This window comes from Pleurodeles waltl, chromosome 5 (assembly GCF_031143425.1).
Source record: "Pleurodeles waltl isolate 20211129_DDA chromosome 5, aPleWal1.hap1.20221129, whole genome shotgun sequence".
Taxonomy (NCBI): Eukaryota; Metazoa; Chordata; class Amphibia; order Caudata; family Salamandridae; genus Pleurodeles; species Pleurodeles waltl.
Window position 1 is genome coordinate 628,137,197 of NC_090444.1, and position 26,644 is coordinate 628,163,840.

General features: G+C 44.7%; 1 protein-coding gene across 1 annotated transcript in view; it reads right to left on the reverse strand.

The window, feature by feature from the left end:
* RPS6KA2 (ribosomal protein S6 kinase A2) overlaps nt 1-26,644 on the reverse strand; it is a 1,517,835-nt gene that overhangs the window by 559,659 nt on the left and 931,532 nt on the right. The window contains exon 11 of the mRNA XM_069234488.1: nt 14,918-14,982. Coding sequence (XP_069090589.1) covers nt 14,918-14,982 — 65 coding nt within the window. The remainder of the gene's footprint in view (nt 1-14,917; nt 14,983-26,644) is intronic.

Below are 26,644 nucleotides of genomic sequence, written 5' to 3' on the forward strand. Positions count from 1 at the left end.
GCATATATTTAGATTATTGCGGACCTTTGAATTCTGATGGTGTGTTTCAATACATTTTAATTGCTGTAGATTCATGTTCTTCATTCCTATGGGTGTGGTCACAGCGATCGACTGATGTTCAAACTGTTATTAAAGGTTTGCAAGTCTTTGTGGGGACATATGGCATAGCAACATACCACTCAGACCAGGGTCCTGCATTTTCCTCTAAGGCTTACATGGATACCATGGAAACCATGGGTGTTGCTGTGTATTACTCCCTCCCTATCATCCTGAAATTCTATAGTGGAAAGGAAGAACTGTGACTTATAGTAGTCCTTAAGATATAGAGCATTATGTTTAGGTTGTAGTTCAATCCATCATTTGTATGGAGTCCTAAGAGCTTTAAATAATCTGCCTAGAAGATCTATGGACCCCCTATTAGATCCTTTTTGTCATCCAGATGTAAGTTCCAAATCTTGATAATCCTGGCACAGTGGCAGCAGACATGTCTTTTAACATAAATTAATGTTTTCCTGTCTTACAGGAATTACAAGACTTCTGGGACGAGCGCTCAAATGAAATTACCAAATGTTCTGCCACTTATGAAGTGAAGGAGCAACCGGCATCTTCCGGCTGGAATCCAAAGATTGGATATCTAGTCCAAGAGAAGATTACAAATAAAAAGGAGTTCAGTCCATCATACAGAGCACCAGTGCCACTCTTAGGCACTGAAGGTACAAGAACTGTGATTTAACTTTCCTTGCTGGTTGTAAAAACAATTGCTTTGTTTCAATCGATTTTATAAAGTTACACCATGTGGCCATTCCTTCACAGTAGGCCACGAGGGCTCTTGAGTAGTTACCTGCCTCCTCTTACTACTTTGAAAGAGATCCGTCTTGATGAATTGAGTAGAACAAGCAATTTTCACCCTGGCGGTTGACTGCAGATGCTGAATTTCCAATAGTTCCGGTTGCTGCTGTCGATACAGGACAAGCTCCGGATGCGAGTTTACCGGCTTCAACTGCTGTTTCCATCAATGGAATTGTGTATTATCAACCACCTTTGGGAGTGACTACCAGGGCTCCTTCACTACGTGAGGTTTTGCACAGACTGCTTGTACTTACTTTATAGACATTGATGAATTTTCTTTAAAATCTTCACGCACCTATCTGCATGGAGAATGTGCTTTTTTTTGCTTGGCTAAAAAAGACTTACCTGATTCCTCCATGATCGTACATTTGGATTACCATTTCAAGTCTTTTCCCCTTCATTTTAATTAGATTTGTCACAATTCTCTTCTTGATTTTAAATGGACATTACCTTCTAGAACACACTGCTCCTGGTAGCCAAGGTGTTGAAGCCTCATTCTTCCTCCATAGGGTGCAAAGAGACTTGTCCCTTGTGAATATTTCTGCATTTCTCATCTTTGATGGAATCATGTATGATAAAGTCCCATTTTATATTTTTGGTCTGACAGAAACTTTACAGATTCCATACGTTTTCAAAATTTCTATGAATTACATTATCGTTCTGGTGCTATCTCCGATAAATGGGATGTGACGACAGTGAGAAGTATGATCTTCGAATTAGAAAAGAGCACTATATTTGATACAAAAAATTTGCGTTTGAATTCTTCTAGTTATAGTGAAATGTTGTGTTATATAGTGAAATGTTGTGTTATCATCATTATGTTCATAACTAGTTACACAGAGCTAGGTCTCCCCAAGTTGCGTTTTACACACAACAGGAACATTGCCCAACACCAGCAGTAGATTTAAACATACAGGAAAAAGGTTGCATATTTTTCAGGACACAACTACTTAGATGTAATTTCCTTTTATTATAAACATACCCCGTACCCTGCGAGAAAAAAAAACATGCTCACACAAACTAAATTGATTTATTAGGATTCATTTATTTCTGAACTGACCCTATAGAGCTACAAATATTGGAAAAATAATATTGATTAAAAATCGATTTGGGGAACACATAATTGACAAGTATAGGGTACCAATGCTTTGTTTAGAGCTTGTTTAATACTGTGACAAATGATTGTTTAAACAAAATGGGAGACCAAACAACTTGCATGGATCTAGCTAAAATTAAGGATATTATAATACCTAGTATTTCCTCTATTGCACATCTTGAAAATTGGCAACAGTTAGCAAACTACACAAAAAAGCAATTAAATGAAGTGGTGAAGAATGGTACATATTATTCTTCAATTTCAGGTCCAGATGGGGAGTTGGTGTGGCCACTAGACACTAATGGTTGTCATGTACATTTAGTAAACACCACTTTAAATTTTAAAGCCAGCAGAGCAGACTCCCGTCACTTGCTGTCACAACATTCAGGGTTAACGACCACTTACACTGTGGGAAACGTTTGCCAACAATGATAACAAAATTCCACATTAGCTGCAGTGAAAGAATACCTAGCTCTCCTTTCTGATGACATGGATTTACAAGATTTCTTGTTAGGTCCTAAAACAGCTCATAAAAAATACTTCCTATGTGCCACATATAATGCGATTTGGAAAGTTTCTCTGCAAGACGCCACTGAACAATTAGGACAGATTGACAGGGAACATTTAGAAAAAGCTTTGTCTGTTGTGGACAATAGTATGACTAGGCAGTCCACTCACATTTATTTGTTAAATAATATTGTGTCATCTGCATTTAATATCATACAAAATGACGTGTTTATTACAACGTGGTTAGAGCCTGCCGAGATCAATTATGTAATTGAGTTGGACATTGCAGGTATTAAAATCAAACTGTGTAACGTAGAAATACCTGAACACAACAGAGTTGTTTTTACCCTTTAATGTAACATATATACAGAGTTATGGTGAAAAAAATGCAACTTACATCATGTTGAACATTGAGCTTGTAGAGAAATTACCCTTTTCAGTAGCCGAAACACCTTTTGCCTTGTGATTAATCCATGGCTTTATATCTTTACCAATCTCTGCATTCCAATTGATATCTTGTTTGAAACATTGTGAAGTAGGCAGGTATGAAGTTAAGGAGGATAGTTTTGTTCACAAGTCCTGGGTTCTGCTTTTCAATTACAAGTGTGTGCATGGGGAAAATTGAGTCTTCCTTAGTGGAAACGAATGTGAAACTTCATTTGTCCAATTATTACTTTGTAAAGAGGTCATGCTGCATGCTAAGTGTAATGCGTCTAAAGCAAATTTATTGTGTTACCTGAAAAGAGCATCAGTCTCCTTGATTTGCACAGTATTCCGACTGCTCTCGAATGAGAGTTACTTGGTCTTGAACGACTAAGGTTGTTGTGGGACGAAACCCGGTGCGGCAATGTGATATTTCCAATCACACACTTAGGGGATAATTTACAAGCCCCTTGTGATGCTGGTGTGTCACTTTTTCCTTTAGAAAAAGTGAAGCACCAGCGGCGCAAGTGGCTTGTAAATAAGCCCCTTAGCGAGGGAAATTACCATATGGCTTTCCATCCCTATTTTTTGTGTGAATTACAATAAGGTGAGCCGACTGAAAGCCTTATTGTTTCAGAAGGACTTTTCTTTAACATCTGCCCAAGAGACTTTTGTTCTCCAAGTTGTACGTAGTTTTGAGGTTCAGACCACTGCCTTGGCTAAGAACTACATTATAGTGTTAAGAACCTAGGGCAAGATGTTGCAAGAATCGAATTTGCAAATCGGAAATTGCGAGTCGGTGCGACTCGCAATTTCCGATTCGCAACTTTGCATGCAGAATGGTGTCTCAGACACCTTCTGCGAATCGCAAGGGGGTCGCAAAGAACCCCCGTGCTAATCCCGGCACTTACAGAGATGGTGGCCTGCTGGAGACAGCAGACCTCCATGTCTGTGACTGCTTTTTCAATAAAGCAGTTTTTTTGTTGTTGTATTGCAGCCCGTTTTCCTTAAAGGAAAACTAGTTGCAATACAAAATAAAAAATGAAACCATATGGTTTCGTTTTTTCTGAGTAGGCAGTAGTCCATTGGACCACTGCCTGCTCTGAAAAAAAAAATTGTGCGAAATTCACAATGGGGAAGGGGTCCCCTGGGGATCCCTTCCCTTTTGCGAATGAGTTAGCACCAACTTCAAGTGGGTGCTGACTGTGAATTGCTTTGCAACCGCTTTCGCGGTCACAAAGCAATTCTGCATTGCGGTGTGAGTCGCAAATAGGAAGGGGGCACCCCTTCCTATTTGCGAGTCGCATTCCCATTTTGCGAGTCGGTGCCGACTCGCAAAATGGGAATGTGCATCACAATGGCCGTTTTGCATGGCGCAAACTGTGATTTTCGCAGTTTGCGCCATGCAAAAACGGTTCGTACATCTGGCCCTTAGAACCAGATGTCTGTTTACGTGGTCTTCAAAAGTGGTTGCAAATTGTGCATCAACTTTTTGCAATCATTGTTATATTTTATGAGCAACCTATGAACAAGTAAGTGGGTTTACAAAATTAGGAATCACTGGGGCTCGCAGAATGACTTGCCTGATTAATATTTATTAGGCAAGTCTCAAGTTGCGACCCCGGTGATTGGCTGCAATCAGAGGGATGGCATTCTACAAAGGACAGCAAACCAGGATCACTCTAAATGCATTCCAAAACATGAAACTTGTTTTTTATTAAAGCATCCTGGGTTACTCAAGAGATCCCAGGTTGCTTCACTTCAGTGAGAGCAGGCTGTCATCCCATCGACCACTGCATACTCCCCCTAAAACTCTTCAATAAGGAAAGGGATAAAATCCATCTTTTCCCCTTTGAGAATCAGTCACGACACCCGTTTGGGAGGTGGTAACTGCTCAATGGTTTGCAACCAGAATTACGGTTGCAAACCATTGATACATGTTACCAATTTGTAATTTAGAACAAACGGCCATAAAATATACCTTCTAAATTACGAATCGGTAAACATTTCTAAACCCATTTAGCGAGATAGAAAATGTATGGGAATTGCAAATGGGTTAGGAATGCAAAAGGGTTATGGTAGTTACAAACCATGTAATTTACTGAATCAAATGGTTTCCTACTGCAAAATACCTTTGAATACCGGGCCCTTAATGTGCATTTCCCTTGACTGTAGTTAGGACTAGAGGTGCCGCACACATACCACAACAATTTATTTTTCACTTAAAAACATAAATAGAACTATTCTACAAAAGATCCTATCTGAATTTGGAGAGACTGTTTTTTTCTAATTCAGTGTGTATAAGGGTCAAGTAGAGTAATAATTTCCTGTGTTCTTACACAAAATCCAAGTATTTTATTTCTTAAAATCTTTAAATGAGGTACCTCAATATATCACTCCCAGACTGTAACCATTGTCATCCTAGAAAAAAGTATTTTTGGCTTTCAGTCACAATCATTGTATAAAGGCATCTGCATGAAAACAGTTTTAACATTCCAGATATTTATCAACAGCACTAGGGTCATTTTCTGTCATAAACATATCCAGCCTTATCAATTATGTCATTAATGTATGACTAGATTTCTCTCGGTCTGCCTAAACCCTCCAGGGCAGGTCACAGGCAAAACACACTTACCATATAATACGAAACCCAATGCAAAAATAACACTGTTACAAACCGAAACTCTGGTGAAAACAATTAATACAATTATTGGATAGGGAATGAACCCATCCTTGCCAATAGGGCAGAAGTCAGGGGAACACACGGGTAGACGGCATCCACCCACTATTTTCACAAGGTTGACGCCGTCTCTTTTACCTAGAAGAGTGTAGCCAATTAAATATGCTGAACCCATTCTGGTGTCATTCTTCAGACAACGGGACACAGTCAGCACCACCTACACCATTCTCTGCTTTCATTCCAAGCAGCAATATGCAGGCGAGGGGGCATTGCTATTACACATTTGATCTGGGCCTTAAACAAAGGCTGAAGATAAGGGGCCCTCAGGCCACCTTTCATTCAAGAAACCTAGTTAAGAGCTATCTGGAGTCTCACACCTAGATGCAAATGCAATTGAGGGTAAACAAAGGTAAACAGCTCGTAATTATTTCACAGATACTTAAGAAAGGCATACTGCTGACATTTTTTATTTCCCGTATATAAGAGATATGCATGCACTGTAAAAATATCAGATGTGTTTACACAAATAACAATTTGAATATTACTATTTTCTTTTTTTTCTTATAGCACCACTTATCCCAGTGCAGGATGTCAGAATGCTTTATATCACATGTACACATTATACATTGCTAATGAATCATATAAGTGTGTAAATCTATGCATAGGATTTGTTACATAGGACAGTGAGGATTGCAGGGTTACAAGGTGTGGGAGTCACATGTCCTACATATCTTAAAATGTTATATTAGAAGGATTACAATTTATGAACTGCAAGTAACAAAAGGATCTACAAAAAGATCTAAGGTTATCAGTGTTAAAGGCAGTAGCCCACTTATGTATTTACATAAAATGAAAATCTGTAATCTGCATGTACTTGATGTGCTTTGCAGGAGACGCATTCACCCCGCGTGCTACTTTGATTCAAAACTGGTACTGGACAAAATACAGATCTCTCCAGCAAATGCATTAAACACCAGAGTTATCTTACCAGTATTATTCCCCGAGGCACACGGGGTGTGCAAAGCTCTCTGCAGCAGGAGCCTTAACCCCATAAGATATGTTAAAATGCAAACTTTGCAAACAGTTAAGCAAAACAGATTTATTGCAATGTTTCTCCTTGAGACAATTTCTTTTTGGCAAAGTTTAAAAAAAACAAATGTATAAATTTGAGCTCATGATTTTGCAATGGGGTTGTGTTACTTTTTTTTGCACAATGCGATGGAAAATCTTGTTTGTTGAATCTGGTAATACACTCAAATCTACTCTTTATAAACTTCCTAAACATGTGGGAGGGCTTAAGTTCTGATGTTAATTCTTGTGACGTCACTTTCCTTGAGTCTATCGGTTGTAATGGCACTTCCTATGATGTCACTTTCTGTGATGTCACGTGCTGTAATGTCACTCGCGGTGATGTCATACTTCATGATATCACTTGCATACTGTCTCACTTGGTTAGTCCCCACACTTCTTTTTTAGAACTTGGGCACAGCTTCCCAACACTGTTTAGAGACTCGGAAATGAGCTGAGTTACTAGATTCTTGAGGCCCAGAGCCAAATATTTTACATACAGACTTGGTTTCATTCAGAGTCTACTTCAAAACTCCATGTTTTCAAAACCAGAGCAACTGTTTTCTCCTTCAAGAAGAAGTCGACCTCTTGTGTGTTTGAACAGTTTTGGTCTCAGGGCAGTTGTGTAACAAAGGCTCCCGCAGCCCCTGCGGAGCTTGTGGTTGGGAGCTCAAGGGGGGTCGCCTCAGAAAAGTACTCTGGCCTGGGAACTCCTGAGTGAGTTTGGAGGGGGCCCCTCCATATACTTTACGGGGGCGGGGGCTCAAGTTTCATTAGGCCAGTGTTGCAGAGGGGCCCATGACAAAGGTTTTGCTTTTTAACTATCTGTGGAGAGGTTTGTGATTACCCTATAAGGACCTGTAGCTTGAAAGAGGCAGTTATCAAACCATAGTTCGTATTCCCGGAAGTTTACAATGGACATCAGAAATTGACTGAAATATCAATCAATCAATCAATCATAGTATTTATAAAGCGCGCTATGTACCCGTTAGGGTTTCGAGGCGCTGAGGTGGGGGGGGGGTGGAGAGGCTGTTTAGCGGTCGAAGAGCCAGGTCTTGAGGAGCCTTCTGAATGTGAGGAGGTCCTGGGTCTGGCGTAGCGGAGTGGGGAGAGAGTTCCAGGTTTTGGCGGCGAGGAAAGAGAAGGATCTGCCGCCGGAGGTCTTGCGCTGGATTCGGGGTACGATGGCTAGGGCGAGGTTGGCGGATCGGAGTTGGCGTGTTGGGGTGTAGAAGTTGAGTCTGGTGTTGAGGTAGGAGGGTCCGGTGTTGTGAAGCGCCTTGTGAGCGTGGGTAAGGAGTTTAAAAGTGATCCTCTTGTCTACTGGGAGCCAGTGGAGTTCCCTCAGGTGTGGGGAGATGTGGCATCGGCGGGGTATGTCGAGGATCAGTCGGGCGGAGGCATTTTGGATCCGTTGGAGTCGTTTGATGTCTTTGGTAGGGATGCCTGTGTAGAGTGCGTTGCCGTAGTCAAGTCTGCTGCTGACGAGGGCCTGGGTCACCGTCTTTCTGGTTTCTGTTGGAATCCACTTGAAGATTCTGCGGAGCATACGAAGGGTGTTGAAGCAGGAGGAGGAGACGGCGCTGACCTGTTTGGACATGGTGAGGGCGGAGTCCAGGATGAAGCCGAGGTTTCTTGCGTGGTTGGCAGGGGTGGGCGGGGGACCAAGGGCGGAGGGCCACCAAGAGTCGTTCCAAGCCGAGGGAGTGCGCCCGAGGATGAGGACTTCCGTCTTGTCGGAGTTGAGCTTCAGGCGGCTGATGTTCATCCAGTTGGCGATGGATTTAAGTCCCTCGTGGAGGTTGGTTTTGGCGGTGAGCGGGTCATTGGTCAGGGAGAGGACGAGCTGGGTGTCGTCGGCGTAGGAGATGATGTTGAGATGATGTTGGCTGGCCAGTTTGGCGAGGGGGGCCATGTAGACGTTGAACAACGTAGGGCTGAGGGAGGATCCTTGGGGGACGCCGCAGATGAGGTTGGAGGCTTTGGAGCGGAACGGGGAGAGGCGGACTCTCTGAGTTCTGTCGGAGAGGAAGGATGAGATCCAGTGGAGGGCTTTGTCTTGGATCCCAGCTTCCTGGAGGCGGGTCAGTAGGGTGCGGTGGCAGACTGTGTCAAAGGCGGCGGATAGGTCGAGGAGGATGAGGGCTGAGGTTTCGCCCTTGTCCATTTGAAGTCTGATGTCATCTGTGGCGGCGAGGAGAGCAGTCTCAGTGCTGTGGTTTCGTCTGAATCCGGATTGTGAGGGGTCCAGGATTGAGTTGTCTTCGAGGAAGTGGGTGAGCTGAGAGTTGGCGATCTTCTCGATGACTTTGGCTGGAAAAGGGAGGAGAGAGATCGGTCGGAAGTTTTTGAGGTCGTTGGGGTCAGCCTTGGGTTTCTTGAGAAGGGGTTGGATTTCTGCGTGTTTCCAGCTGTCCGGGAAGGTGGCGGAGGAGAAGGAGAGGTTGATGATCTTGCGGAGTTCGGGGGCGATGGTGGCGTTTGCCGAGTTGAAAACATGATGAGGGCAGGGGTCCGTAGGGGAGCCTGAGTGGATGGTGTTCATGTTGTTATGGTTTCTGCATCGTCCACGTGGGTCCAGGCGGTGAGGCGGCAGTCGTGGGAGGAGACGCCGGGGGTGGGGTCTGGCGGTGGGCTGGAGTTGAAGCTGTCGTGGATGGTAACGATTTTCTGGTGGAAGAAAGTGGAGAGGTCGTCGCAGAGTTTCTGGGAGGGCGGGATGTCGTTGGAGTTGGCTTTAGGATTTGAGAGTTCCTTCACGATCCCGAAGAGTTCTTTGCAGTCGTGGGCGTTGTTGTTGATGCGTTCGGTGAAATGGGTGCGCTTGGCGACGCGGATCCGTTGGTGGTGTTCACGGTTGGCGTTTTTGAGGGTGGCGAGGTTGTCGGGTGTGCGATCTTGGATCCATTTCTTTTTGAGCTTCTGGCAGATGCTTTTGGAGGTTGTAAGGTCATCTGTGAACCAGGCTGGTTTTTTCTTTCCTTGGATGGCGGTGTGTTTCTTTAGGGGGGCGAGGGTGTTAGCGCAGTCGAGGATCCATTGATGGAGGTTGATGGCGGCTGTGTTCGGGTCGGTTGCGTCGGGTGGAGGGTTGTTGGTGAGGGTGCTGGCCAGTTGGTCCTGGGTGATTTTGCCCCAGCGGCGGTGGGGAGGTGGCTGGATGCGGTGATGTTCTGTGATTTTCTTGTAGGTGAAGTGGACGCAGTGGTGGTCGGTCCAGTGGAGTTCGGAGGTGTGGCTGAAAGCGATGTGGTTGCTTGAGGTGAAGAGGGGGTCCAGGGTGTGTCCGGCGATGTGGGTGGGAGTGTTGACTAGTTGGCGGAGTCCGAGGTTGAGGAGGTTGGAGGTCAGTGAAGTAGTGTTGACGTCGGAAGTATTTTCTAGGTGGTAGTTGAGATCTCCCAGGAGGATGTAATCAGTGGATGCTAGGGCGTGGGAGCTTGCGAGGTCTGCGATGGTGTCGTTGAAGGGGGCTCTTGGTCCTGGAGGGCGGTAGATCAGGGTTCCTCTGAGGGTTGTTTTGGGGTCCGTGTGGATCTGGAAATGGAGGTGTTCGGCTGTTTTGAGGGTGTCGTCCGAGTGGGTGTGGATTTTGAGGGTGGCTTTGTGAACGATGGCTATTCCGCCGCCGATCCCGTTGGTCCGGTCTCTTCTGGTGATTTTGTATCCGTCCGGTATGGCGATGGCGATGTCCGGAGCAGAGGAGTCGTTCCACCAGGTTTCGGTCAGGAAGGCCACGTCAGGTGTAGTGGTGTCGAGCAGGTCCCAGAGCTCGATGGCGTGTTTTCGTGCGGAGCGGGTGTTGATGAGGATGCAGTTCAGGTGATTGGGGTTGAAAGTTTTTGTAGTTGGATTCGTCGTTCTGGTGCAGGAGAAGTTGCAGGTGCGACAGGAGAAAGGTCCTTTAGTGAGCTTTGGGGATGCCCGGAAGCATTCAGTGGAGGGCCCGGGGTTGAGGGCGCGGAGCTCTTCGGCCGAGAAGTGGGCGCGGGAGGCGCGAGGACCAGGGGGGGTGGCGCTGTGCGCGGTACAGGCGCGGATGGGCGCAGATGGGCTTGCCTCTGGCGCGCCTCCGGCGCGCCAGCGGCGCGCCAGCGGCGCACCCGCTGCATGCGTCCGCTGCGCGGACGCGCAGCGCCAGCCATTAAGAAGGGAGGGGGGAGGGAGGAGCAGCTGGGAGGCGGGAGGCGGGAGGCGGGAGGGAGCGGCAAATGGGGGCGCGAGGGGGGCGGGGCCGCAGGGAAGCAGCGGCTGGGGTCGAGGAGCGCACAAGGGGCGAAAGGCACAGAAATCGGGCAAAAACAGTCACAAATGCAGGAAAAAACACAATATGGACACAATACTGGCACTAAATACGAACGGGGAGACAGCAATCAGGGGGGCACAATGGGGCAAAAAGCGCCGGCGGCGAGGCGCAGAAAAGCGGAAAAAAGCTGAAAAACAAACTTACGGGACGGCGGAAGCGGCACTCGGGTCAAGTGAGCCCACTAGCCACCAGGGATGAGGCGCAGGAGGATGCCTGCGGGTGGAGGAGGGCCTCGAACACGCAGACGGCAGCGTGGTCGTGGGGCAGAGGCAGAAGGCAGCAGGTTGGTGCTGCGGTCGTGAGGGGCGAGTTCAGGACCTGAACCAGGTCCGAATTCGCTCACTGGCGACGCGCAGCGCCAGCCATTAAGAAGGGAGGGGGGAGGGAGGAGCAGCTGGGAGGCGGGAGGCGGGAGGGAGCGGCAAATGGGGGCGCGAGGGGGGCGGGGCCGCAGGGAAGCAGCGGCTGGGGTCGAGGAGCGCACAAGGGGCGAAAGGCACAGAAATCGGGCAAAAACAGTCACAAATGCAGGAAAAAACATAATATGGACACAATACTGGCACTAAATACGAACGGGGAGACAGCAATCAGGGGGGCACAATGGGGTAAAAAGCGCCGGCGGCGAGGCGCAGAAAAGCGGAAAAAAGCTGAAAAACAAACTTACGAGACGGCGGAAGCGGCACTCGGGTCAAGTGAGCCCACTAGCCACCAGGGATGAGGCGCAGGAGGATGCCTGCGGGTGGAGGAGGGCCTCGAACACGCAGACGGCAGCATGGTCGTGGGGCAGAGGCAGAAGGCAGCAGGTTGGTGCTGCGGTCGTGAGGGGCGAGTTCAGGACCTGAACCAGGTCCGAATTCGCTCACTGGCGACGCGCAGCGCCAGCCATTAAGAAGGGAGGGGGGAGGGAGGAGCAGCTGGGAGGCGGGAGGCGGGAGGGAGCGGCAAATGGGGGCGCGAGGGGGGCGGGCCGCAGGGAAGCAGCGGCTGGGGTCGAGGAGCGCACAAGGGGCGAAAGGCACAGAAATCGGGCAAAAACAGTCACAAATGCAGGAAAAAACACAATATGGACACAATACTGGCACTAAATACGAACGGGGAGACAGCAATCAGGGGGGCACAATGGGGCAAAAAGCGCCGGCGGCGAGGCGCAGAAAAGCGGAAAAAAGCTGAAAAACAAACTTACGGGACGGCGGAAGCGGCACTCGGGTCAAGTGAGCCCACTAGCCACCAGGGATGAGGCGCAGGAGGATGCCTGCGGGTGGAGGAGGGCCTCGAACACGCAGACAGCAGCGTGGTCGTGGGGCAGAGGCAGAAGGCAGCAGGTTGGTGCTGCGGTCGTGAGGGGCGAGTTCAGGACCTGAACCAGGTCCGAATTCGCTCACTGGCGACGCGCAGCGCCAGCCATTAAGAAGGGAGGGGGGAGGGAGGAGCAGCTGGGAGGCGGGAGGCGGGAGGGAGCGGCAAATGGGGGCGCGAGGGGGGCGGGGCCGCAGGGAAGCAGCGGCTGGGGTCGAGGAGCACACAAGGGGCGAAAGGCACAGAAATCGGGCAAAAACAGTCACAAATGCAGGAAAAAACACAATATGGACACAATACTGGCACTAAATACGAACGGGGAGACAGCAATCAGGGGGGCACAATGGGGCAAAAAGCGCCGGCGGCGAGGCGCAGAAAAGCGGAAAAAAGCTGAAAAACAAACTTACGGGACGGCGGAAGCGGCACTCGGGTCAAGTGAGCCCACTAGCCACCAGGGATGAGGCGCAGGAGGATGCCTGCGGGTGGAGGAGGGCCTCGAACACGCAGACGGCAGCGTGGTCGTGGGGCAGAGGCAGAAGGCAGCAGGTTGGTGCTGCGGTCGTGAGGGGCGAGTTCAGGACCTGAACCAGGTCCGAATTCGCTCACTGGCGACGCGCAGCGCCAGCCATTAAGAAGGGAGGGGGGAGGGAGGAGCAGCTGGGAGGCGGGAGGCGGGAGGGAGCGGCAAATGGGGGTGTGAGGGGGGCGGGGCCGCAGGGAAGCAGCGGCTGGGGTCGAGGAGCGCACAAGGGGCGAAAGGCACAGAAATCGGGCAAAAACAGTCACAAATGCAGGAAAAAACACAATATGGACACAATACTGGCACTAAATACGAACGAGGAGACAGCAATCAGGGGGGCACAATGGGGCAAAAAGCGCCGGCGGCGAGGCGCAGAAAAGCGGAAAAAAGCTGAAAAACAAACTTACGGGACGGCGGAAGCGGCACTCGGGTCAAGTGAGCCCACTAGCCACCAGGGATGAGGCGCAGGAGGATGCCTGCGGGTGGAGGAGGGCCTCGAACACGCAGACGGCAGCGTGGTCGTGGGGCAGAGGCAGAAGGCAGCAGGTTGGTGCTGCGGTCGTGAGGGGCGAGTTCAGGACCTGATAAATACTGATTTAAACTTGTTTTTTGTTATAAATATACATTGGAAGCTGTGGGTTATTTAGCACATATTATTGCTGCTACGTTAACGTGACTATAGGGCGTGTCCATAGTACTCCACCAAAAGAGGCAAGAACGGGCCATTTTGAATCAGAATTGCTTGGGCTGCTATAGAGGAGGAGCATTAAAAAATATCGTTTTGCTGGGATTACCAATAATGCTTACACTCAAGCCCTTTAGAAGTATTGTACTATGGCACACCAAAATTATGCCTCATGGCAAAATCACTTATATTTTTGCACCTGTACAACATTTTATGTTCGTTTGCCTCAATCTCCTTTCTGCCATTTATTCTGACACTGATGCCGCGATAACACATAAAAAATAGCCTTTATAAATTCAAATCATGCCATGCTAGAGACACTCTGCTTTATGTTGAAATACACATGATAATTCATAATGTCACTAATATGTCTGTAAGAGTATCTCGAAACGCAAATAATCGTATTTTAAATTTGGAAATTATAACAATAATAATAATAATATTACCACTACTACTGCTACTACTACTTCTACTACTACTAATAATAATAATTTTAATGTAGCTTTGGCACAGATAAGCAATGCTGGAGCCAATAGGTCTGACCTTTAAAGTTTTTAGATGCTTTCTTGCATACACTCAGTTGTCCATCTGCCCATGCACTGACTCACTTATTATACATGGACTTGGTCACTCATCCTTGCACTCCTGCATCAATTCATCCATTGACTCGGTCTTGCATTCAACCACTTGCCCTTCCACAATCACATACACACATGCACAAAATCAGCATTCATTGAAGAGGCAATTTCAGTCATAAGCCAGACCTATTGGCTTTGACTACGCCGGAGCTGACAACAAAACGTGACGTTACAGAGCGCGTACCATACTAGCAGTAAAGAGGATTCTGCACATCTCTATTAGAACAGAGCGTGACACTGATTCTTTTCCAGAGTATTGCCACAATGAGGGGCATTTATTGACTCATGAGAACCCAAGGAATGTGCTTTGAGCACACCAGTTGAGCTCACAGAACTGAGATGGTTCATGCAATGCAATACAGTGTTGTAGTAAACTACATATGGTAGTCAACAATGACGCCATTCCAGAACAGGAGGAAGGCAGGGTCAGCCCATCCTCTGGAAGCTCAAAATGGCATTTCTAAGTGCATTGTGCTGTCATAGGAATCTCTTACTTGGCGTCTCCCTCAAAAGAAAGAGGACTCATTTTTATTTTAGAACTGTACAGTTTTTTAATATTTCAATGACATTTGACACACATTTATGAAAGTTATCAGCAGCACATACCTAGATTGTGCTCTTAGATTAGAAGTCTGCTCACTAAAATTAGATTTAGTTCTCCAATGCCAGGTCCACATTTAATTTCTTTGACTTTGCACTCTCTATGAATTATTTTTAGGACTTCCATGTGTCATTCTTAGGCTGTCTGCTTGTGGCTATTTTCTGTCCTTTTGCATATTGCAGGAATAGGGGGACATCTTTAGTTCTGCAGATCTCAAAAGACAAGTTTGAGTGAAATTGTATACTCACATTCCAGTCAATGGTGCAGAAGAATAGGTGTCGCTTAATCTCCTCAACGCCATCGAGCCCTGCTCCTGCCAAAACATACCAAGCAGAAATATTAAATAAGTGGAATTTGACAAAGGAAGTTTAGTAAAAGAACATTAAAAAGGTTAAAAGGTTTTCGAAGAGGAAATTCATTTCACAGTAGTGGCCTTTTTCCAAAACCCAAATTGAATCAACCTATGAGGAATTTGTCATCAAGACATATTGACTGTCACTTCATTTATGTAGACATTGACCTATGTTGAATGGCACTAACAGAACACGGAACTTTATTAAATTTTAGAACTGGACTTTAAAAATGGCAAGAAATGCAACACAACATTTGTCTGGAACTAAACAGGACTGAACAAGGTGCTTCTGCTCTCTGCGCTCTGGCGCTCTGGCGCTGCCTCCACTAAGAAGAGTAGATTCTGACAATGCATGCAATGGAATCAATGTCAGCACTCATGTGACAGAGACACACTAAACTTACGACTAAGGCTGCAAATGGCTAAGAAGGATCAAAAGGCTGATTGTCAGATGTACAAAACTATTTTGCTATCAAAAACAAACCCTGAAAGTTACAAAGTGGCAAGGTATGCAACAGCAAAATTGCCTTTTGGCATGCATTAAACCCATTTCGCCAGTAAGAAAAGCATTTCTGACTCACATAATGAACTGTTCTACTCATATTGTCATAATTAGAAAGTGATGTGAAAGGAATTTGTGCTTGCAAACCATTGATCAGTTACGAACACCTCAAGGAAATGATAGAACCTTCCCCTTTATGAATGGTGTTAGCGGTGTCCGGTGGAATAGGCAGTGGCTCAGGAGACCCCTGCCTTCTCCCCTTTTGCTTTCCCAAATAGTAAACTGTAAAAAAAAATATTATTTGGCTTGAATCATAGGACATCAAACGCATTAAGGTCACTACTTTGTTAGGTCTGCTTTAAGGTTTCAGTAATTTAAACCTGAGCTAAATCCCTGTAGTTTGGATCAAAGCAGGCAGTCTTAGTTTAGAGAAAATGTGTAAAGCATTTAGAAGTATGAAAATAGTTGAAAAACAAACACACAAAAAAAAAATCCATTCCAATTTATAAAAAATAGAGTATAATTTAATAAACCAAATGACAAACATCCAATAATGGGAACTGGTGCTATGAATTCTAGAAAATGTAAGTAAAAATAGCAGCATAAAGTACAAAGGGACAATGTTAGTCTACGGTGATGGTAGACCGAGACCTAGACATGAATTCAGACTAACTCCAATGGAGCGCTGGTCAGAGATGTCAACCTTGTCGTAGGTTTTACCTCTGGACTTAGCGTTTGAAAATGGAAGCCAACATTTTTCAGTGGCGCAAGGCTGCCAGCTGTATCTGAAGAAGTTTTCATTAAGTTGGATAGAAGTTGGAAAATATCTCAGTGGAGTCACTGGTTTCGGTGGGAAACGCCCCCAGTGGAAAATTTGAATTTCACTTCTAGGGACATCCTTTTGCTGATCAGATTACTTTTGGCACCTTTGCCTGCTCTAGATCTTTACCTTTGGACTTAGGGCCTGATTTAGTTGTCGGCGGCTGGGTTACTCCATCACAACGGTGACAGATAGCCTGGCCGCTGACATCTAAACCCCATAAGAAAAAATGGGATTTATGTTTCAGCAGACATGCTATCCATCACTGTTGATGAAGTAACCCACCCATTGAAATCTTAATCAGGTCCATAGTCTCTTTTTTTAAACTCTGAATCTTCCATTGGGGCACAATTGCAGACTGTATGAGATAGTGAGTCAGATAAGACCCGCGGAACCGGCTTTGCCACTAGAGTAAATCTCTGGGTGGGAGAATCCTGTTTCTTCAGCACAGAAAGGTCACACCTTGAGCAGACTGGTCCTCTGGAGATCTTGGAGCTCCAAAAGTTTATAAGTCCAAGCTTTTCATCGGTGATAGGAGAAGTTCAGTTATTCATAACTAAGGGTCCCAGGAACTCAAGAACAGCGGTTAGGGGTCAAGACTCATTCCAACAGAGACCACCAGCAGAGTCCAGGTCAGGTCCAGTTGATGATGGCTCTTGGAGACCACTTCTTTATCTTGAGTACAAGTGGGCATAGGTCCTTGCTGTTTGAGACCTTTTAGGCCTTCTCAAGGTCTCAAACAGCAGGTGCAGTCCTTCCGTTTTTTCATAGGTCTTGAGTATTCCGAAGATGTTAGGTGCCACATTTATGCTTGGCACTAGCTAACAGGAGGAGTTACTCCTTGCCCCTCCTTAACCAATGGGACAAAAGCTCCCAAGGGTAATTACACCCACTTTTGCAGGAGTTCCTGTTTGCCCTACTGCAATCACTCCCTAAATCTAAGATAGAGAAGTTCTTCTCCCCTTATGCAGAGCATGTGTGCTCACCAAGGGATATGGCCAGGCTAATGGACAGAGCCCTCCTCCTTGGTCATTCTAAAACAGTTCAGGGGCAAGCTTTCCCCCACTTGGTTTGATGTCTGCCTCAGTAATAGGACAAAACATTTGCTTGTGACAAGGGGGGGGGCTTTGACGTAAATTAAGGCCTTGGTTTCACCCCATATGGCCTTCCTGCTAGAGGAACAAACAAATCCTCCCCACATCATACATTTGCTCTGTCCTGTGAGCAGTTTTCACACCGCATCATAGCTAATCACTCACTGTGCTACAGCTGGTGAGTTAATAAAATTATCCACTGGCATCATCAGGTATGGTAAAGGTGACTTTCTAAAAGTTACTTTTCTTTATTATTTATTTAAAATCCTACTTCACCATTGAACTGGGCTTTTAATAAATATTAAAAATAGTCGCCTCATCATTGTTTTCAGCAGGTTCCTAACTGGAGATAACACAATTTATATTTTATATTGCTTCCAAGTGGTTCTTACTGAACCAGCCAGCCTTCCTAAGGTGGAAATGACTTGCAGGTGCTAGTCACTGTAAGGACATTTTCACTGTAAATGTCTACATATCCTAGTTTTAAATACAATGCACCCTACCTTGTTGGAAGGCCTACACAGGAGTGACTTATTAATATTTATAAGGAAGATTTTCTCCAGTTAAAAATAGTTAGTTTGACAGGTGCACCTTCAGGACTGGAACTGCAGCAGTCAGGATACAGTGGTAAGCCTGGAGACATGTTCGTCTGGTCAAACTAGTGGATAGCACAGTAGTATGGTATTCCACAAGTGGGATGTGCATTTCCACGCCATCAGTATATTTTACCCGCCATGTGCTTTGGCCTTGTAGGACAATTAAATATGCCAATAAGGAGTAAGTCAATTTTGTCATGGTTTATAGGAAAGTTCAGATGCATATGGGACCTGGTTAACAGTGTCCCAATGCACTGATTCAAAATGCCAACCATCTTTCCACAAAAAATAAGGGTGACCACATTTTAAAACAACGTTCATCCTTTGAGGAACACCGGCTGCTTTAAAAAAAAAATCTATTAAAAAATACAAATGCAGGGTTGGAGGTCTTCCTGTTCCTTGCAGTCCACCGACCATGTGTTTTTAGAAAATCGCAAGGAGCTGCACATAGCAAACTGCCTTAATATTTAATATTAATTAGGTGGGTCATTCTTCAACACCCTACAATAGGAGATTTTGTGATGTGACTTATTAGTACAAAGGTCGCATCACAAAATTAAAGACTGGCAGCCAAAAATTGACTTGCGAATATTTTCTGCAACCAGACGTTTAGTACATCTGGCTCTAAGTTACTGTAATATTTGGGAATGGCTGGATTAAGGTTTTTAGAGACACAGGGGCCAGAGAAAATGATTTTGGCCCTCACCTTTTTAACTAAACCTACCCTTTCCAAGTTTTGTCCCTGGATAAGGGAATAACTATATGAACCTGTGAGTAATAGATTTGTTTCCACATGGTTATTCCTGGTTCTGGAATACATACTGTCAGATTTACCACCTACTCACTGAACGTGGTAAATCTGAGCAGGTGGGAGATGGGAGGATGAACATAAGGAGGTCTTATAGGGGCAGGGCATTGATCAACAGTGGGAGCATTGGATTCTCCCTTTGTGATGTTGAAGGGAATGGTTGGGACCCATGCTGTGTCCCAGCCATTAGCCCCTGCCCCATCCACCATTGGTTTTAACGGGTGTTAAACTGAACCCTATAATACCATGTCTAATCTTCTGTTTCAGGCAGTCCCTGGGGCAGGAACACCAGAAAACTCATAGACTGTTGAAAAAGGTATCCTCTGACTCGTAATAGGGACCTAGGGGTTAAGATATGATCTGCACATAAATCAGTTTGGAAATTGTATTATAATGCAGCAATATTAATGATCCAATAAAAGTAGAAAAATGTAGCAAATGTAGTGAACATGGCTATTAAACACAACACAATATTTGGTATAACACATTTGCAGTTGAGATGAACTGCATTGAATTAGACCAAAGAGGTTTGCACTTCAGAGTGAAGTATAATTTGTGTAGGGAACCTTTAGAAACAAGCATTGGGAAGCCAATAGGTCTTGCTTTTTAAATACTGGAGCAGAACTACTAGCTTTACCAATGCTTGTTGGTTCTGGCATAATTTAGAGTCAAATCCCTTGGCCTCGGTATGTGTATCTTGGAGTTTTTATTCAAAGTGCATCATGCTTAAGCAAGCATGGGATCACACCACTTACCATCTTGGAAATGTGTTTTGATATACTTTGAGAAAAATATTTCAAAGATTGGCCGTCCTGCATTAGAACACATTCATCACTTATAATTAGACATTTTGGCGTTTTTTTAAGTATGACAAAAAATAATGAAGATAAGTAGGGAAGGTGGGGTTTGAGTGTTCAGGGGTCAATGGCCAAAACAAATCAAGTGGCCGGTAGCAGTGTACAGTTACCGAGGAGGTGGGTGGGTGAAAGATAGCAAGGATAGCAATGGTCTTCCAAGAAGATTAGAAACATAAATGTTTTAAAAAACATGTCCCCTCATGACAGACGTTGGAGGATATGAATCATCCAGTCAGACAAAATTCCAATCAGACATAACCTAAAGAATAAATGTTCTAGAGGTGGAACAAATACAAGAATAGAAAGGAAAATCATTGAGTAAGGAGGTGCGATACAAGATAGGCAAGAAACTTATTCAGTCATTGAGCATGTGGCTAACCCAGAGCCCAATCTACTAGTTTACTATCATTTTATTTTTCTGCTTCTTGCACAGCCAGCAGTGCAGGGAGGGGTGCGGCTGGGCCACGGGAAGGTGGGGAGGGGGAGAGTGGATAGTGCACCTAAGTGCGCATGTGTTTTTGGCCGGCTGTCAGAGGCCAGCCAAACACATATGCACACTTACGTTTCTCCAGCCCTACTGTGTTTAACATCTGTTTAAAATGTGTCTAAAATGTGACACATCAATAGCTTGATAAGAATAGCGATCAAGGAGGAATTATCCATCAACATGCAGCACCCAACAAGAAGGGCGTCTGACGCTTCACTCACAGAGCGCTTTCTTCTCTATGGTCTGTCTACTACTTTTTGCTAATGTCATCATGGTTGTCCTGAAATGACCCCTAAAAGAAGGTCAACTAGGGATGAACATGCAGAATCAAAGTTAATGACCTGAGATGTCATCATTAGACCACTACGATGATACTAGCAACCAAAATTTAATTCTCATTTAATCATAATGTTGCTTATCTGTGAGTGCAGGGAAATCATTATCAAGGAACTCATTGAACATAATTAGTCAAATCCTTTAGGATGTGAAAAAAGTATGAATTAAAATAAGTTGAGTCTGCCTGCACCATAACCAGTCCATTAATTTTATTTATTGCCTCTTAGAATTTAAATTAGTTTGAGTTTTCTTCACATCGTCTTTAACAAAGGTTACCAACTATACTCCTGAGGCCAGACCATTTAGAAGAAGAAAATAAATATTTAATAATTTGATTTACTTTCTTTTTAGGTCTCCCCTATGGACAGCTTAAGCACTCTGGTTTGTGATGACCAATTGCCAAAGTAAAGTGCGGCGGTGGCCGCTGCATAACTCAAGGTGAGGGGCAGGGGGGTTGGGATAGAGACAAGGTAAAAATAAACAATAAAAAAGTACTTACCTTGCCTACGTCCCTGCCGCCTCCTGTTTCCTCATGCTCCTCTTTTTCTTGTGACCCAGCATTCATTGCTGGGGCACCAGCGCACACTCCCCAGCAATCTTGGTGTTTCTTTCATGCAAAACCTTGCATGAAAGCAGCACCAGGATTGGTCTGAGCGCCAGTGACTGCCTCTCAGACACAACCCTCGAGTCTGTGCAGTTTCTCAAGCCTTTACAAACGATTTCCCTTGTTTCTTTTTTATTGTAGTGTAAAAGGCAGATACAACATCTTTCAACAAATTACACATAGTCGCAGAACAAAAAGGAAACCAAATATAAAAATAACAAGTCACAATAAACGAAAAAGGTATGCATAGAAATCAAAGTCAAAATCTAATGAATGTAATTATCAATGTATTTCCAGTTTTAGATTACTCAGAAATGTCTAGGTTGGTCAATTGCTATGGTCTTTGTGCACGCAAGAGATCGTTTTTTATCTGGACTGATAAATAACTGCCATCATGAAGTTTCACCAATCCAAGAGGAAAAAACATGTGGATGTTGATGCTTTCTGCACCAAATTTTGTATGTACTGGTATTTACCAATACATTTCACTGTAAGTTTCGGCAGGGTAATCTGTTGGAATTCACCATGGGACGATTTCAGGCCATTAAGTAACTCGAGGTATCAATTGTGTTTAAACAGGGATCGGAAAGACACTGGTCATATTGGGAAAGGGTTGGACAAAAGTTAATAATTACATTCCAGCAGTACCTGTACCATAACCACTATATTTTGAAGTCAGATATTGGTTCGATATGGGCAATATATTGTAAGTTAATGTTGATGTTGTCAGTTTCCCAGTCGAAAAATAGCTTTCATATTGAGTGAGAGAGTAGACTATGGGGGTCATTACAACCCTGGCGGTGCTTCCGGGGGAATTATGACCGTGGTTTCCCACCACATTGGTCCCGGCGGTTTCCCGCCACATTGGTCCCAGCAGTTTAAATCCCCCAGGGCAGCGCTGCTTGCAGCGCTGCCCAGGGGATTACGAGTCCCCCTCCCGCCAGCCTAGTAAGGTAAGAATCGCCATGAAAAGGCTGGCAGAAAGGGGAGTCGTGGGGCCCCCTGCCACCGCCCCATGGAGCTTTTCACTGTCTGCTATGCAGACAGTGAAAAGCGCAATGGGTGCGACTGCAACCCGTCGCACAGCCGCAACACCGCCGGCTCCCGTGTTGCAGCCGAGATCCCCACTGGGCCGGTGGGCCGAAAACCAGGTGCCCGCCCAGCGGGGATCTCATAATAGACCCCATGGGAGTGCGGCCGCATTGGCGGTCGCCCGGCGGTTAATGAGGGCCTATGTGGTAAGGCCTTGCATACATCCACTCCTCACTATGTAGTGAACAAACTGAAGCTATCAGGAGGAACCAGACCATCAGAAAATGCTGAAGCACTGGTGTTAGAACCTTCGACCTTTACAAAGGAACGACTCATGGCACAATCTTTCTCAGTAGGCAACCAGAATATGGATCTCTTTACTGCCAAAACTATGCACCACCAACTCATTGCCGATTTTCAATATAAAGCTGAAAAATTCTCCTACAAATACATTTTGGCCAATTGTCCCTTTAGTCAGTCTCACCCATGATAATGCACCCTCCCCAAGATTGAGCCGAACTGCATTATCTCGATCTCACTTGACCTAACCTTGCTGCTACTACCTACACCACCTACATCCTCTAATAATCTGAACGTCTGTGCCTTTGTAAGGCTCCAATCAAGCAATTCTCCCAATGTACCGACCTTCATTCAATTCCTTTTGTAAGGATCATATCTAGCAACTGTTTGCAACTTTGTATCTCTTACAATGAACTTTATGGCAAAGAATGCTAACACCTTTGGGTAATGTCCGTGCTGCATAGCTAAATAAATAAATAATAAATAAATAAATCAAGGCCACCTTTTGTACTACACCTGTGGCTGATGCTTGCTAAGTCGTTTTCAAAATTTCCAATAATATAGCCATAGCAGCCACCAATTGTGCGAGAAGCCAGACAAAGCATGGAAGGAGGGCAATTTGGGGAAACAGATGGGTAGATGAAGGATTTGGACAAGGTTCACACTTGAATATTACTGGTAAGAAATTGACCAATGTCTTCTCATCTGTCTTCTTTGCCCCAACCTTTGTCCTACCCAAATCATACCCTATGAGGCTAGTCCTCTACCATGCAAGTCAGAACTAGGAAGGTCACCAATTACAGAGCATGTCCCTTAAACTCTTAAAGGAACTGCATGGAACAAACACCTGAATGTACATGCTCTTCAAAGATAGATTGGAACGAAAGGTAAGACCGCACACAAGGTTTATGAAACCAACATAAGTCAACAGAAATGACCAAGACACAAGCTCCAAGAGGGTACAAGTAAAAGCCAGAAAATAAGCCATTGCTAAGACCAAAATAGGACTTTACCATTCGCAGGAGACAAAGAGACCAGTCACCACAGCAGGCATTTACACCACCACAGAACAGCAAGTGAGAAAAGAAGCCACCAGGTCTCAAAGAAGCCCAAACTCTGAAAATGATGGAATACGTAACATGACTTCTGCCCTCAGCTGTAGTGATTGAGCCCCAGAATTCAGGCTAGAAAACAAGCATGCAGCAGATCAAAAGCCAAAAGTTCAGAAAACAGTTGCTTGGAACCCAAGGCGGAAGAACAAATGCGTAGAAATGGACAAAACGCAGAGCAACTGACAAGGACAGACCAACTCCTATAGACATCACATGAGTAAAACGAGAGTTCCAGAAACACTGGGCAAAGGAAAACACTAAAATGATCAATGAGCCCTTCAGTCCTAAGCCAAAAATAAAGGAAAGGCCCAGTCACCGAAGACAACCGCAGAAACAGGAACATCCTAGTTGTGCGGATCCCCACATGATCAGAGGGAACATCATAAAATCACTACGGGAATCAATGAGTTAAAGAGTACAAAGGGGAGGAAGACTATTGCTTGATGAAGAAGGGTGCACATTGAACAGGAGGAGGATAAGAGAAATAGAAGAGAAATTGCATTGAGAGGACCACAGAAGTGGAGGCACAGCAAGGGGAAAACAAAGGAGATGATTTTGGAGATGTTATGAAATGTTATGTTATATGTACCTGTGAAGAACATTATCACATGTGAAGGTAACCTGGTGCTGAGCAGCTGTGTGCCCAGCCTAGCTTAGGACAGGAGGTTATTTGGAAGACCAGGTATTCAGCTTTATGCAGAGCTCAGGAAGAGAGAAGGAGGCTCTGAAGTGTATTGCGAGGACGTTCCGTGCTTTAGGATCAATGTAAGAGAAGACTCAGCCTCTGGATCTGTTTCTGTGTATTTGTTGGATGTGTGCAATTAGGAATGTGGCTGGGGGTTAGTGGAAGGTGATGCAGTTGTTCAGGTAGGCTGGGCCTGTGCTGGACAGAGTTTTAAATGTGTGAGTGAGGAGTTTGAACTGTGTGTGTTTGTGTATCGGGAGCCAGTGAAGTGCCCTGAGTGTGGTGTGGTTTGTTTTGTGTAGGAGAATAAGGATAAGTCTGGCTGCTGAGTTCTGGATGATTTACAGTCCAGCCTTCTGGTGAGTCTCTTGGAGGCTCCTGCATACAGGGCGTTCCCAGCTTGATGGTGATGAGGGAATGAGTGATGGTTTTCATGGTGTTGCTTAGGAGTCATTTGAAGATTTTCCTTAGCATCTTCAGGGTGTGTTAGCAGGTCGATGTGATAGTTTTGATGTGTACTGTCATGTCCAATTTGTTGTCAGAAAGGATCCTGAGGTTCCTGGAATTTGTGCTGGAGGTGCGTCCAGGGCTGGCTGGCTGCCCAGTGGAGTCCTATGGCAAGGTGCTCTTGCTGAAAATCACTTCTGTCCTGTCAGTGTTGAGTTTGAGCAAGTTGAACTTCTTCCAGTTGGCATCTTCGGTCAAACAGGTGGTTAACTTGTTCCTTGTGTTGTGAGTCTTGTCCAAGAGGATAGTGTGAGTTGAGTGTTATCGGTGCAGGAGAGGATATTCATGGTTTAAATACATATGACTTTAGTCAGAGGAGCCATGTATATGTTGAAGAGGGTTGGGCTGAGGGATGATTTTATGAGTCACTCTAGGGATGAGTTTGTAGGCTTCTGAGTGCTAAGTACAGTGCTAGCTGACAGCTTGTGTTCTATCTGTCAAGAAGGAGCAGACCCATTGGAGAGTAGGCCTTTGGATGTCAATTTTGTGTAGGCATCTGATGAGTATGGCATGAGAGGCCAATTCGAGTTTATTAATGTAAAAGATGGAGGTTCGTAGTTGAAAGGGGAACTTGAAGGACATGGCAGAAGGTGATGTGAGGCCTGGTACTTTTTAGAAGACTGGCAGAGACAATCATAATTCAACCCTTCAAATCAACAAACAAGAACAGTTTGAATGGGTGCAGGCAAGCAATGCTGGAACCAGATATACTCAACATAATTCTCACCGACTGATAGATTTGCCTACTCCCATTTCCTTCTTTCCATGCTGTCTTCTTTCTCCCAATTTAGCCCATTTGTTAGACCTTGCTACCCCTAAACCTCAGTCCCCTTCTCCTCCCCTACTGCAGCAACCAGTATAGAATATTTTTGTGACATGTCCTTCCTCATCTGGCAAAGAGTGACCGTGTCCACAGTAATAAAAAAATGTTAAGCCTTAGCAACCTACAGACTCTCAGTAGCTCTTAACATTATTTTTCCTATCACTATTTTTCATTCTCATTAAACTATCTCTTTAAACCTCCCTCCCATTATATTTTATTTTCTTATCTCTTCTGGAGAGAATTCCAAAGACCTTTTTCTACCTTAAATTGATATGACTTTGGCACAAAATAGCCATTACACTGTTTTTCTAAATGGTTGGGTAGTGCCATTGCTCTGCAAGAATGGTTCTAAAGAAGTAAAAATGCTAATAAAATAGGTTATGTGTGTAGAAATAAAATAAATAAACATTTGCTATTGTTTAATTTCAGCACGGACACAATGCTTATTCACTGTTTGCTCGCAACCAGGTGGCTTTTCACCAATGTAAACGTCTCTCACATAAAAAGGCTGATTTTTATTTTACAAAAATTCAGAAGATTAAATGAGCCACTCCTGATCATCCTTGAATTACAGTTTATTAATAGTATGGGGATTAATTACATAAAAAGAGCGGTTTATTTCTACAACATTAAGTGGTTATGGATCCCGCGGTTCAACTAGGTGATGTAGTGATTATACAGTGACACATCTTTCTAGCAGTTCATATATATTGTGAAAAAATATTGTTACTACCAAAATATCATCGGATAGAATATCATTGTCAATAATATAGTGTTCTTTGTATGCTGTTTTTGTCGAAAATATTGTTGTTTATAATATTGTCTTTTTATTATAGTTATAAAAAATCATTCTTTAATTTATTTAGTATGTTTTGGTTAATATATTAATTAATTGGGTGTAAGTATAATTGTTATTGTTTTTTACTTTGTTATGCTGCTGGTTACCTGTCTGTGAGTCTGTGGATTTCATGGATAATACTACTATATGATGTGAGCTTGATTGTAATTAATCTTTTATAAATGATTAGTTTGTGATGTGTTTAGTTGCTATTGGTATGTT